Here is a 13,724-nt window from a genome sequence, read left to right as displayed (position 1 = left end):
TCACTCTGCATAAAAACAAGGAAGTGCAGATACTGGTTTACAAAAAAAAGACACTAAGTGCTGGAGTGTGTCAGGCAGCATCTCAGGAGAACATTGATTGGGGACGTTTTGGTTCAGGAGCTTTTTCAGACAATCAGTCTGAAGAAAGCGCTGACCCGAAACGTCACCTATCCATGCTCTCCAGAGATGCTGCCTGACCCGCTGAGTTACTCCAGCACTTTGTGTCTTAAATAGTTTACCATAACCACTTACTGATGGTCCCACATTCACTACACTGTCCGAGGGACCATAATGTCATCCGACATCATACACAGTGGACTGCCCAGTTTCTAGAAATATTGATCCCATTTACTGTAGGCTTTCCACTTTAGAGATACAGCGTGGCAACAGACCCTTCAACCCACCGAGTCCGTTACATTGACTGATTTTGTCCAGAGATACATGTGTCCGGGGAGAGGTCTGTACACTGGCCTTGTCCAGGGGTAGGTCTGCACACTGGGATTGAGATTTAATAGGAATCTGCGGGGTACCTTTTTCACACAAAGATGGTGGGTGTATGGAACAGGATGCCAGAGGAGGTAGTTGGAGGTAGTTGTTCCAGCCGCTACGGTCAGGCAAACGCCTCCGTTGCCATGCAGTGAGAACGGAGAGGTTGAGAAGGAGTTTCTTCCCAGAGGCAATTCGGACTGTAAACGCCTTTCTCACCAGGGACTAACTCTACAGAACGTTTTTCCTTCTGTTATTTATTATGTAAAATAATATGTGTGTTATGATTGTGTTTATAATTTGTTTGGTTGTTTTGTTGTTCCGCGAGCATTGCCACTTTATGCCTCTCGTATGTGTATGTAATAAAAACATTGAGGCTGGGATCCCAGGTTTAGATGGATAGATGGATAGGACAACTTTGGAGGGATATGGACCATTCACAGGCAGGTGGGACTAGTGAAGCTGGGACATGTTGGGCCGAAGGGCCTGTTTCCCCAGGGTATCACTCTATGACTGGCCTCCATGGATAGGGGTGTACACTGACCTTCTCACTGGTGCCCATATCCTGGAAAGTGAATAAATTAAAACAATCCTCCATGTCACATGAAGAATGCCTCATTGTTATTAAAGGATAGCTATTTTCCATTAGTAATTAATGCAGGATGGCTAGATAATGCCATTGCAATAAATAAAGACAGACTGATCAGAATTTTGTTTTAGATCAAATCTATTGAAAGCAATAATATGTGACCCTATATCCATACATTCATGCTCACACTGAGAGCTGCTCTCAGCTGACTTCCCACTAGATTCACTGTCCTGATTAATTTTACTGATTGTAGGCATCCTTGTCACCACCTCCTCAGCTAACAATGGACCATTCAACATTTCCTTATCACCGTCTGCTTTGATCTTTCATTTTCACATCTTGCCCCTCCATATCTCTAGACCCTCTCTCGCCTGTCACAATCTGAAGAAGGGTCTCGACCCGAAACGTCACCCCTTCCTTCTCTCCAGGGATGCTGCCTGTCCCGCTGGGTTACTCCAGCAATTTGTGTCTATCTTTGGTGATGACAGGTAATTGGATTTCTTTTGGCTGCCTTGTTCATTCCTTACTCGCCAGTGCCACCTAGTGTGGGAATGTGGATGGGACAGCATCGATCGGACCTCTTTATTGTAAACATGTCATTGATTCTGCTTGTTGCCATTGAACTGCAGATGCTGGTTTAAACCGAAGATAGACTCAGAAAGCTGGAGTAACTCAGCGAGACAGACAGCATCTGTGGAGAAAAAGAATAGTTGACGACTCAAAACGTCACCTCTTCCTTTTCTCCAGAGATGCTGCCTGACCCGCTGAGTTACTCGAAGTTTTTGTGTTTATCATTGCCTCTGCTGCCTTGTTTGGAGCCGGTGATGTTACATCAGCTGTGGAGACAAAATGCTCTGTTTTATACACGATAATCAAACTGGGTGGAGTGTTCAGCTGTGACTGCGTTGTTTGATGAGCATGAAGCAGGCATTCATTGTGATCAGAATGGTGAGGAATATTACAACTTTTTGAAAGGTTCCCTTGTTCATCTGGCCCATCTTAGTCACGTGTGTGACCAAAAAGATGAAAAACTCTTCTCATTCTGAAAGCATTACAAGTATATTGTTTTGTACTGCATATATGATTCATATTTGTTTCGGTTTATCAAGTGAAATTTTTATGTGTTATGTTGACAACGTTTGTTTAGGGTAAGAGATGAAATGTGACTGGCCACGTGTGTGCCGGATGCCGTTTACAAACTGTGAATTTTAAAAAGCTAGAATGTTCATATCTTTAGCAGACATGCATTATAGTTCTGTAGGTAGGAAAATAGCAGTGAATAAGATTAATCACTTACAAGAGGTTTTTTTAATGTGTCACTTTGTGATGACCTGTGGTCACGTGTGTGACAGTTTGGTTCACTTTCCAAAGTATGGGCCATCCAGCCAGTAAATTATCCTCGCTTGAATTTATTTCCAATTGATGGTAAAATGTCAAATCTATAATTTCCACTGTCCGACTCTGCATTCACAGAAGGAATGGCTGCACCGATCAGATGATGACAAAAGACTTCCACCAATCTCCTGGTGATTTAGCTCAGTTAGACCGCATGGTTAAGCCGCATTTGGAGTGCAGTACAGCGGCACCCCCTCCTGGTGACAGAGACACCAGCGGCCGGCCGTCTTAGTCCGAGGAATGGATTCACAACTTCTTGGTTTAGTTAGTTTAGGCAGCATTTTAGTAAACCTGTTCTGCACCCTATCCAAAGGCTTCACACCCATTCCTGTAACGGGGCAACCAGAGCTGCACCCAATGAACCATCCTACTGCAACTGGAGAGCAGTCCTGAACTACTAAAGATAAGCACGGAAAGCTGGAGTAACTCAGTGGGATAGGCAACATCTATGGAGATGGTCAAGACCATTCTTCAGACGTCACCCATTCCTTTTCTCCAGAAATGCTGCCTGTCCCGCTGAGTTACTACAGCTTTTTGTGTCTATCTTTGGTTTAAACTAGCACCTGCAGTTCCTTCCTACACAGTCCTGAACTATCATTGTATCTCATTGGTAGGTGACCCTCGGACTATCTTTGATCAGACTTTCCTGGCTTTACCTTGCACTAAACATTATTCCCTTATCAAGTATCTGTAAAACTGTGAATGGCTCGATTGTAATCATGTATTGCCTTTCCGCTGACTGGTTAGCACGCAGCAAAAGCTTTTCACTGTACCTTGGTACATATGACAATAAACTAACTAGCGATTTATACTGGCGCTCCGCACAACACCAAGATACCACCGGAAACGCAGCCTCTGGACACGTTTTACAGCGGAGGCCCCATTTGCTTTCAGCTGGATAATAATACTGCAAGCCCCTGTCTGGGGGAAAGGCCTGGGTGTGACCCTGCTCTCCCACCAACGTTTACCCCTCAGCCAGCACCATCAAGGCTCATTATTGAGCCGTCCGGAGTTGTTGTGTTTCCGACGGTGCATTGGTATCCCGGTGTTGTGCCGAGTGCCAGTGGCAATCGGCGAGTGCCGATCTCGGCAGCGGCTGTGTGAAAATGCGACCGTCTCACAGAGAGGTGACGCAAGGCTGCGGAACCACTGCTGAGAAAGACGTGCTGAAGAGGACTGGGGCACATCGCCAGCATCGTGGATCTGAGTTGTGACACGAGACAAGGAAAGACGTGGACCTCTGAGCCTCGAGTGGAAATGGCGTGGGGGCAACTTCAGAACAGTACACATGACGGAGATTAGAGAAGAATGGGGAAGGTTAAAACATCACTTGAAACTCTGTCAGCTGGGAGAGAGGGGGCAAATCTCTCAGTGGGCTAATTTAAGTCATGCTTATGTGTGAAGAGAAAGCATGCTGGTCTCAAAGCTAAGTGTTTGTGGTATTTGCAGTGTGTCCTTTATTGGAGCAGGTAACAGTGACTTTGTGCAACATATCAGATGCTGCAGAAAAATCACTTGACATTACTTGATAATGTGAATATCTAATGCATAGAACAGGACAGTACAGGAACAGGCCCTTTGGCCATAATGTCTGTGTCGAACGTGATGCCAAGTTAAACAAATTTCATAACTTTGAACGTGATCCATATCCCTCCATAAATGGGTGACATTTCGGGTCGAGACCCTGCTTCATACTACAAAGAAGGGCCTTGACCCGAAACGTCACCCATTCCTTCTCTCCAGAGATGCTGCCTGTCCTGCTGAGTTACTCCAGCTTTTTGTGCCCACATGCATGATGCGTAACGAATGTGTTCACCCACTTGAGAACCATGTTTGCCTCGGTGGTGTCCTCCATGGACTTGTTAGAAGTGTCAATGACAGGCTTGTTCTGACCATCTGATTGTTCTGTCCCTTCAGAAGCTGCCAGAGTATGAGCAGCCTGTTCAGCAGCAACACGTCGAGTCTCCAAGATTCCACCTCGTCCCTACCCCGAAAGTTGGGCTCTTCCAGTAAACAACCTCTCCGTGCCCTCTACGACATCCTCATCTCACCCATGGAAGGGGTAAGTGAGTCCCGCACCAGCCCGGACACATTGTTATTGTCACCTTGTGAATCTCCCAATCACCCATACGTTAGTAATAAGCTGCCGGCCGTTGTTGGTGGCACCTAACTCTGCGAGACAAACTTCAGTCGTTTTCCAAAATTTAACATGAACTACTGTAGAACGAGGAAAGTTTGCATTCGGACATCGGGGGAACAGCCTGGTCTATCGAAAGGGTACAGACTAAGAAGTAAACGCTGCACTGTAGATCAGAGTACAGAGAGTAGGTATGTTACAAAACCTACCTGAATCGTGGCTGAGCATCTGCCCCACCCCTTGTGTGTGATTTTGGAGCTGTTTGGAGGGGGCGGGTTTAAAACCCGATTTTTACTAGGCTGTTCCAATCGCAGATGTTCAGCCTAGTAAATCATTAACGGAGAATCGCTGCAAGACCCGGTCCCAAAAGCTATTATTAGTTTTATAGGCCTCGAATAGTAGATTTAATAAATTTAAAAACTCTCGTTCAATTCGCAATCTTTCGCAGCCCCAGGGTTTTATAAAGCAAACAATTAAAGGTATGTACCTTATTTTTACATTAAATGGGGCATGTATATAACCCTATAATTATAATTATCTATAACGAATAGCTCATTTTGGGCTTTTTATATCCCGCAGTATTTTTCTCGGCACTTGAGGGCACTAATCTAGCGCGCTGTCAACATTCTAAACCTGCGCGTTCACAGAAACCCACTAGAAAACCGATTTAAATGGGCATTTATTTACAGCAATTGAACACTAAATTCCTTCCATTTGGCCTATAAATTAATGTAAATTAGATATAAAAATCATGTTATATTGTGAATTATTTGTGAATAATCTTTGGACACTTAGGCTATTTAAAAATGTTAATCTTTCCTTAAGAAATGTGCTTTTGACTATCCAAGATCACAGCTTTTTTGTAATGCCCATTGAAAATCAATAGGGAACAAGATGCTAATTTCCGAGTATGAAAATGGTCATAACTTTTTTAATACTTGAGATATGAAAGTGAATTAGGTGTCAAATTAAACTTATTGTTATGCTTTATCTGATGGGATCAATTGCAGACTTGATTTTTTAAATCTCAAAATTTTGTAACATTGCTACAGAGAGGATTTACAAGGATGTTGCCAGGACTCGAGGGCCTGAGCTATAGGGAGAGATTGAGCAGGCTAGGACTCTATCCTTGGAGCGCAGGAGGATGAGGGGTGATCTTATCGAGCTGTGTAAGATCATGGGGGGAATGCACGCAGTCTTTTACCCAGAGTGGGGGGAATTTAGAACCAGAGGACATAGGCTTATGGTGAAGAGGGGAAAGGTTTAATTGGAACTTGAGGGACTACTTTATCATTCAGTTTATTGTGTGCAATGCTGATCGCCCCCTCACAGAAAGGATATGGAGGATTTAGAGAGGGTGCAGAGGAGGTTTACCAGAATGCTCCCTGCATTAGGGGAGTATTAGCCGCAGGGAGAGGTTGGAGAGACGGATTGTTTTCTCTGGAGCACCGATCGTTGAGCGGAGACCTGATAAGTATCTAAAATGATGAGAACAGTCAGACGGGTGGAAATGTCAAAGAATAGAGGGCACAGCTTTAAGGTGTGAAGGGCAAAGTTTAAAGGAGATGTGCAGGGCAACTTTTTTTTAACATGGTGGGTGCCTGGAATGTGCTGCCAGGGGTGGTGGTGGAGGCAGATATACGATAGTGGCATTCAAGAAGCTTTTAGATAGGCACATGGATATGCAGGGAATGTGGACCATGTGCAGGCAGAGATCAGTTTAAGTTGGAATGCAAGGTGAGTGTCATGTGCACACACTACCAAACAGCAGGGTTTGCCGAAACCGTGACAGATCTGCTTCTATCTGAACAAATAAATGTCCAGCGCTTTCTCAGCCTGCATCCTCTCTAAAGCCACACCGCTCTCCCATGTGCATCCTCCTCTTCTCTGGAAACGCTCTTGCTGTCTGCCATTCATCTGCAATGCAGGGTAGCAGTGGGCGATGCAGTTATGCTGATGATTATGTAAAGGAGAGATAGACCATGCTCACTAGAGATCGGCAGGATATATCTCAGAGATATTTTTATTGGCACTTTCAGAATTGGTCAGATTGTGTGCTAGAGATTCTCCTGATGAAGAACGTTTGTGGGTGACACAGTGGCCCAGCAGTAGAATTGCTGCCTTAAAACGCTTATAGCGCCAGAGACTTAGGTTCGATCCCGACTATGGGTGCTGTCAACACAGGGAGATTTTTTTAATATTCTCCCTGTGACCACGTGGGGTTTCTCCGAGATCTTCGATTTCCTCCCACACTCCAAAGGCGTACAGGTTTGTATATTAATTGGCTTGGTATAAAGGTAAAATTGTCCTCAGTGTGTCGGATAGTGCTAGTGTGCGTGGATCGCTGGTCGGTGCGGGCATCGGTGGACCGTAGAGCCAGTTTCCGTGCTGTATCTCTAAACTAAACTCAACTAAACTTTCTCAGTGCCAGGACTACTGCAGGTTTATCACCAACTTCACTTCAGTACTGCCCTTGATGATGAAAGGAGATGGTTTCCCATTTTTGTGCCAGTATATCACTAGTTAATCAGGTTTTGTAAAATGACTCTCCTGGTTGACAGGTGAACACGAGGTAGTTATTAACGTCTGTAGCGGGCTACAGCGGAGGGTTTGAGAACAAGGAGAGATTGGGTAGGCTGGGAGTGTCTACCCTGGAGCAACGGAGGCCGAGAGTTGACGTGACCGAGGTGTGGAAAACTACACGAGGCGTTGATACGATAGAGAGTCGGCGTCTGTTTCCCTGGTAGAGGTGTCTCAAAGTAGAGGGCAAAGAGTTACGATGACAGACAGCGCCCGTAGTCAGGATTGAACCCGGGTCTTTGGCGCTGTAAGGCAGCAACTCTACCACTGCGCTACTGTGTAAAGTCCTTGAATGAGCGAGGCAGAGGGGATATGGAATTCATGCAGGCAGGTGGGATTAGTATAGATGGATGTGATGGTCGGCATTGAGTAGTGGGCCGAAGGGCCTGTTTTTATTACAGTAGACACTTGAGCAAGGCCAACCCATGCCATGGGCTGGTATATAAAGTTGGAGCTGACAGTCTGTAAATTATTTGATTGTTCTATACGATATTGTGAAGAAACATGAACCTTGGTGGATGTAATGATGAGCTAAGAGTTAGTGAGTCTGACTCATCTCACTAATAAACAAGAAGCTCATACTATTTTTACAAGGATGGCTAATTTATAGTCCTCAGAAAGGCAGCAATATCATCAAAGACTCATCCTCTCCACACTCTCTTTTCACTCCTGCCATTGTAGTATTGTGGTTATTACTTAAAAAATTGTTTATTGTATATTGCCTCTGTGCATTGTATTTACGGGCCTTTTAAGCTGCTGCAAGTAAGGATATCATTGTTCTGTTGTCGGTACATGTGACAATTAAACACGCTTGGCTTTTGCCATAGTTTAGAACAGTCAGGTGGTTCATATTAGAGGAAAGACACAGAGTGCTGGAGTAACTCAGCAGGCCAGGCAGCATCCCTGGAGAACATGGATAGGTGAAGTTTTCAAATTAATTTACATTCCGCTTCAAACCAGCAGATGGTGCCAGAGGTCCATGTTTTTTAATCATTCCTTCAACAGCATGATCAGAAATAACCCTTCCAGCAGAAGAATGTGCCAAATAGAAAAAGTCCACAAAATGCTGGAGTCACTCAGCGGGACAGGCAGCATCTCTGGAAAGAAGGAATGAGTAATGTTTCGGGTCAAGACCCTTCTTCAGACTGAATCAGGGGAGAGGGAGACACAGAGATAAGGAAGTGTAAGGTGTGAAAATGAGACAAAGGGAGTGGAGATCAAGGAAAACGTAGAATATATCATTGTTGGCTAGGAGAAGGTAACAACAAAGCAAACAGAGATAAAATGTTAACGAGGCCAGTCAGACGAGTCGGAGAACTGGGAAGGGGGGAGGAATCGAGAGAGAGGGAAGGCAAAGGTTTCTTGAAGTTAGAAAAGTTAATATTCATACCGCTGGGGTGTAAGCTGCCCCAGAATATCCTTTCATGCAGGCTATCTATTTCCTTCCAAACATCCCCTTTTGTTTTCAGTTGGGGCCACATTTACAGGCTCTCTCTGGTTTCCATTGGACCCTGATGTAGGCGGGAGTAAGCTGAGATCAAAACTGTACGAATACAAATCTTTCTTTGTCACTTTAGGGAACTGTGATTGATTTGCCATTCTCTGGGGGAGGGAGATACTGTCTGTATACTAGTGCAAGTTTATGTTTGAGTTTCTGAAAGCAGAAGTCTTTGTGCACACAAGTGCACTCGCTGGGAACGAGCAAGTGTTTAGTCCTGGCCTTCCCACGGCAGAGATGTGTATTAATCACGGAGGGAATGCGGCGATCTTCTGCACTGAGGGCAGGAAAGGCAGGGCAAGAGAGAGAGGGAGAGCTAAGTGCAGGAGCACCAGGGTTGGGGTGGTTGGTGGGGACTGGGGTCTGAGGATGGGAAATGGTCAGTGTTGAAGGGTTTTCAGGAATAGTGAGGGAACAGGAGGAGAATCTTCATGAATGAAGATGGACACAAAATGCTGAAGAATGGGTGACGTTTTGGGTCGGGACACTTCTTCAGACTGAGTCAGGGGAGGGCGAGTCTAGCGATATGGATGGGTACCGTGTGAAAACGCCATATCAAAGCAGATGGTAAGGAAATGTAGAGTGGTTCATTGTCAGCTGACGGGAAGGTGACAACGAGGCATACAATCAGTAAAATGTATTCAGGAAGACAGTGAAACTATTGGAAAACTGGGAATGGGGAGGCATGGAGAGAGAAGGATTGCAAAGGTTACTTGAAGTTAGTGAAATCAGTATTCATACCGCTGGGTTGTACACTGCCGAAGCAAACTATGATGTGCTGTTCATCAATGTTTGAACCCAGGAGAAGAATAGATGTGGGATCTTCACTGGGATCAGGAAGGGTTGGGAATCTCCACCCATGTTGAGGAATATTGTGTTATCTTGGCACTCCCAGGGTATTCCTGTTTGATGGATTAGAGGACTGAGAAAGTAAATGCCTTGCTTTTCTCAACCCTTTTGTTCCTCGACCCCCACCCCACTCAGTCTCACAAGGTTGAATAGTAGAACGTTTTCAACTAACACAAGTCCCGTGTTCATAGATTTTCAAACTGAACATGTTTGGTTTAAACCAGCATCTGCAGCTCCTTCCCACACTCCTCCGGCTGTTTGTTGTTTTGCTGAAGTTTCCAGCATCTTCTGTCTCAAGATTCATCATTATGTTTCACTCTGGAAAGGTAGACTCTCAGCCTTCTCCTCGTGAAATATCTTGGTCCTGGTGCTTTGTGTGTGGGAGTTGAGAGAGTGCCGGTTTCTGTAGAGGGCAGCATGGTGCTGCGATACAGATTGTGCTCTGCTTGATTTTCAAAAGCACATTTATCTCATGTTGTAATGTGTTGTGAATTCTGTGCAGTTGGTTGTGGTGAATTTATCTATTGAACCACAGGGTATTCTCACAGCAATGTGCTAATCTATAAATGTATTTTTATTCATGGTATGAGTATCCCTGAACCACATGAAATATCCGTATGGAGCAGAGAGTAAACAAGCTCCTGAAGACCTGTTGACACCACTTTCTCATCAGTCAATAGAAAGTGCATGCAAATGGCTCCTGCAGTGTAATTATTCTGCATTAACCTCCACTTTGGTACAAGAGGGAGTGCTGACGCCAGCCGCGCTACCTGGAAAATGCTGGGGAAAAAATCAGCAAGTTTTACAGCATGCATGGAAAGAAAGACAATATTAGCATTGACTTCATTGAAAGTGCCGTCACAGGCAGACACGGTGGCAGAGAAGGCTTTTGGTACATTGGACTTCACCAGTCAGGTCATTGAGATTAGAAGTTGGGACATTGTATCACAGATGTATAAGACATTGGTGAAGCCGCTAATGAAGTACTGTGTTTAATTTTGTTTTGCAAAGAGTGCAGAGCTGTCCCAGGTCTTGAGAGCCTGAGCTACAGGGAGAGGTCGGGACAGGCTAGAACTTTATTCTTTAGAGTGCAGGAGGATGCGTCAGTGATGATCGAGAAGTGTATAAAATTATGAGGGGAGTAGATAGGGCGAATGCACAGTCTTTTCCCCAGGATTGGGGTAATCAAGAACCAGAGGACGTAGATTCAAGGTGAGAGGGACAAGTTTCCTAAGAACCTGAGAAGCAACGTTTGCATGCATTGGGTGGTGGGTATATGGAATGAGCTACCAGAGGAAGTAGTTAAGGCAAGGTTTAGAGGGATAGAGGGCAAGGTTTAGAGGATATGGCCAATATAGGAAAGGTTTAGAGGGATATGGCCACGTTGCTTTGGTTTTGATCTTCCCAATTTGACCTCCTTTGATGTTTCCTTTCTGGCATGAATGGCACTTGGATTCATTAAATGAATAATCGTATGAGGAATAGTGCCAATGCGTATGACATCACGCCACTTAATGTTGCCTCTGATCTGGGGTTGAAATTGGAAACAAAAGCCTGCTCATCCTCACTTCACATGTTCCAGTGGAAGGGAGGTCATCGATGAAGCAACTGAAGATTGTTGGTCCAAGGGTACTGCCCTGAGCAACTCTTCCACTCACATGCTTTTGTTCACAAGCTGCCCTGGTGTGGGAAGAAGTCACTTTTGTCTTGCCCCTGGAAATCAGTCCATGTTTACACCAAGCTAGCGATGAGGTCTGGAGCAGAAACCACTTAATTGTAGTCTTAACAAAGGGAGGAGGAGAGATTGACAGTCAAACACATGTGGCCTGCAGATTGGACCTTTATGTGTTTTAGAATGAGTTAAAAACCTTCACGTATAACTTCACGCGCATAATGCCGCCTCGTCCTGCGCTGTCCAACACTCCTACTTTCAGCCAAACTCAGCCGTGTTTTTTCCAGTCCTGGAGAGATCTGGCAGCTGACGGCAGGAGGAGTGTTTACTCTGTGCTCAGTAACCACCAGGTTAAACCTCAACTCATCTTCCATGAGATAGACACAAAATGCTGGAATAACTCAGCGGGACTGGCAGCATCTCTGGAGAGAAGGAATGGGTGACGTTTCGGGTCGAGACCTTTCTTGAATGTCAGGGGAATGAGCAGTACATAGATAAGGAAGTGTATAGATAAGGAAGTGTAAGGTGTGAAAACGGGGCAAAGAGAACGGAGATCAAGGAACATGTAGAATAGATCATTGTTAGTTGGGTGAAGTTAACAACAAAGTAAATGGAGATAAAATGTAGTCGGAGACATTATGACTGGTCAGAGAGGGAGGGGATGGAGAGAGAGGGAAAGCAAGGGCTGCTTGAAGTTATAGAAGCCAATGTTCATCCCGCTGGGGAATAAGCTGCCCAAGCTGAGACGATGTGGAGATGTGAGTTTCAGAGGTTCTTCAGTCTATGGAAGAAGCAAGATGGAAGTTTGAGAAGAAGAATGCAAGAGTAATCAGAGCTCGAGGCTGCGGAGATGAATATGAGGATTCACAAAGTGTTATGAAAGTGGAAGTTACTGAGCCATGGTTAGAACGTAGGTCCAGTTCATGTGATGCAGCGGTACCGTAAGGATTGCTGATTTCAGTTCATGACGCGGATAGATCTACATCTCCGAATACAGATTTGAAAAATTCTCTTTTAAGGGGCCTTCTCTTCTATTTCTACTTTCCACTTTCTCTCTTCCTTTTTTTTTATATACACACTTCACGTTTTTCTACTCCATCTATTTTTCCACTTTTTCCCCTTTTTATTGTTTTCTTTTTCTTGTCCTGCTTACTTCCTTCTTATAACATAAAACTAGAGGTTGTACATAGAATGGATTATGGTATTACATAGTTGGCACCTAAAATTAGGTTCCACTATACTGTTTTGTGCTGTATTAACTTCTAATAAAATAAACCAAAAAAAAAAAAAAAAAAAAAAGAACGTAGGTACAGGCATAAACTACGTGTACTCTCTCTGGGCAGCCTGTTCCAGAATTCAGCTCATGTACCATTGTTTACTGGGATAAGAGAGCTCTGTGATACTTTTAATTTTAAATTGTGACTTGATTGGAAAATGATTTATATTATGATCAGGCAAACAAAGAAAAATAATTAGTTCACGAATTTCAAAGCTTTTTCAGTCAACAGGAATGGATGTTGCATTCACACACTGAAAGTTTAGACAAATGTCATGATTTGGAATGTGAATTACAGAGTGGACAAAGTTACTGATATTTACACGCAAAAATGAGCCTTTTAATTTTGCAAGCAACACGGTGGGTCAAACAGCATCTGACGGAGGGTCCTGACCCAAAACATTGCCTATCCTTTCCCTCCACAGATACTGCCTGACCCGCTGAGTTCCTCCAGCATTTGTTTGTTGTGATTCACTCTGTTTTGTTCAAGAAACCATCTTGCCAATTTCCAAGGCATTCTGAAGTCAACTTTAGCAAGCTGTGCAAGGAGCACAATTCTCAACCTCTAGCTTCCTTGCTGGTCTTGGGCAAACATTGGGACAAAGCAACAGAGACATTGTGCTAAACATTGAATACAGAGTGGTCAAGAATTAGTACAAAACCACTATCATCCACCGTTCAGTCAGTCATCGGCGGTCACTCGAAACGAGTATGACTGTCCTCTCATGGAGGACGCCTGTGCGTGACTTTATTTAACGTGGGGAGCACAGACAGCCTCCACACGGTCCTTGACAAATCTGGGTCAGAATCCAGTGGCATGCAATCCAAGACGACTGGGGACCCTTTTCTGTTGCAGCCTTCATCTGCCTTCCCAGCCGTTGTGATGCTCCACTAAAGTCAACCATCCTGTTCCACCAGTGAGGTCTTGGTTGGATAGCTCTATGTCAGAGACCTCCCCCTTGACCTTACCGCCATGGGTGACCCTACCAGGAGGATAGCTCCAGACGGCATCGCTCTCAGGATCTCAGGACCACACAAGCTTCTCCACCACCACAAGGTGACAATCCACGTTCGGTCAGTAGGAGAAGTATCTCTCCTATTTCTGGGCTTGATGTTTAAGACATTATGCTCAGATGCAATGATATTTCCGGGAACATTACAGTTATGTGGAGCTTGTAAGCTTATGTGAGAGGAAACACAGAGAGCACCCAGAGAAACCCCACACGGTCACAGGGAGAACGT

At 44.6% G+C, this 13,724-nt stretch overlaps 1 protein-coding gene across 4 annotated transcripts in view; it reads left to right on the top strand.

Annotated features, from left to right (window-relative positions):
* The window catches only part of ttc28 (tetratricopeptide repeat domain 28), a 502,085-nt gene that overhangs the window by 434,925 nt on the left and 53,436 nt on the right, over positions 1-13,724 (top strand). For all 4 annotated transcript variants that reach the window (XM_055655876.1, XM_055655877.1, XM_055655878.1 and 1 more), the window contains one exon: positions 4,388-4,532. In XM_055655876.1, the coding sequence (XP_055511851.1) occupies positions 4,388-4,532 (145 nt within the window). The remainder of the gene's footprint in view (positions 1-4,387; positions 4,533-13,724) is intronic.

Source organism: Leucoraja erinacea, chromosome 25, assembly GCF_028641065.1.
Source record: "Leucoraja erinacea ecotype New England chromosome 25, Leri_hhj_1, whole genome shotgun sequence".
NCBI lineage: Eukaryota > Metazoa > Chordata > Chondrichthyes > Rajiformes > Rajidae > Leucoraja > Leucoraja erinaceus.
This window is presented reverse-complemented; position numbering and strand designations above follow the sequence as displayed.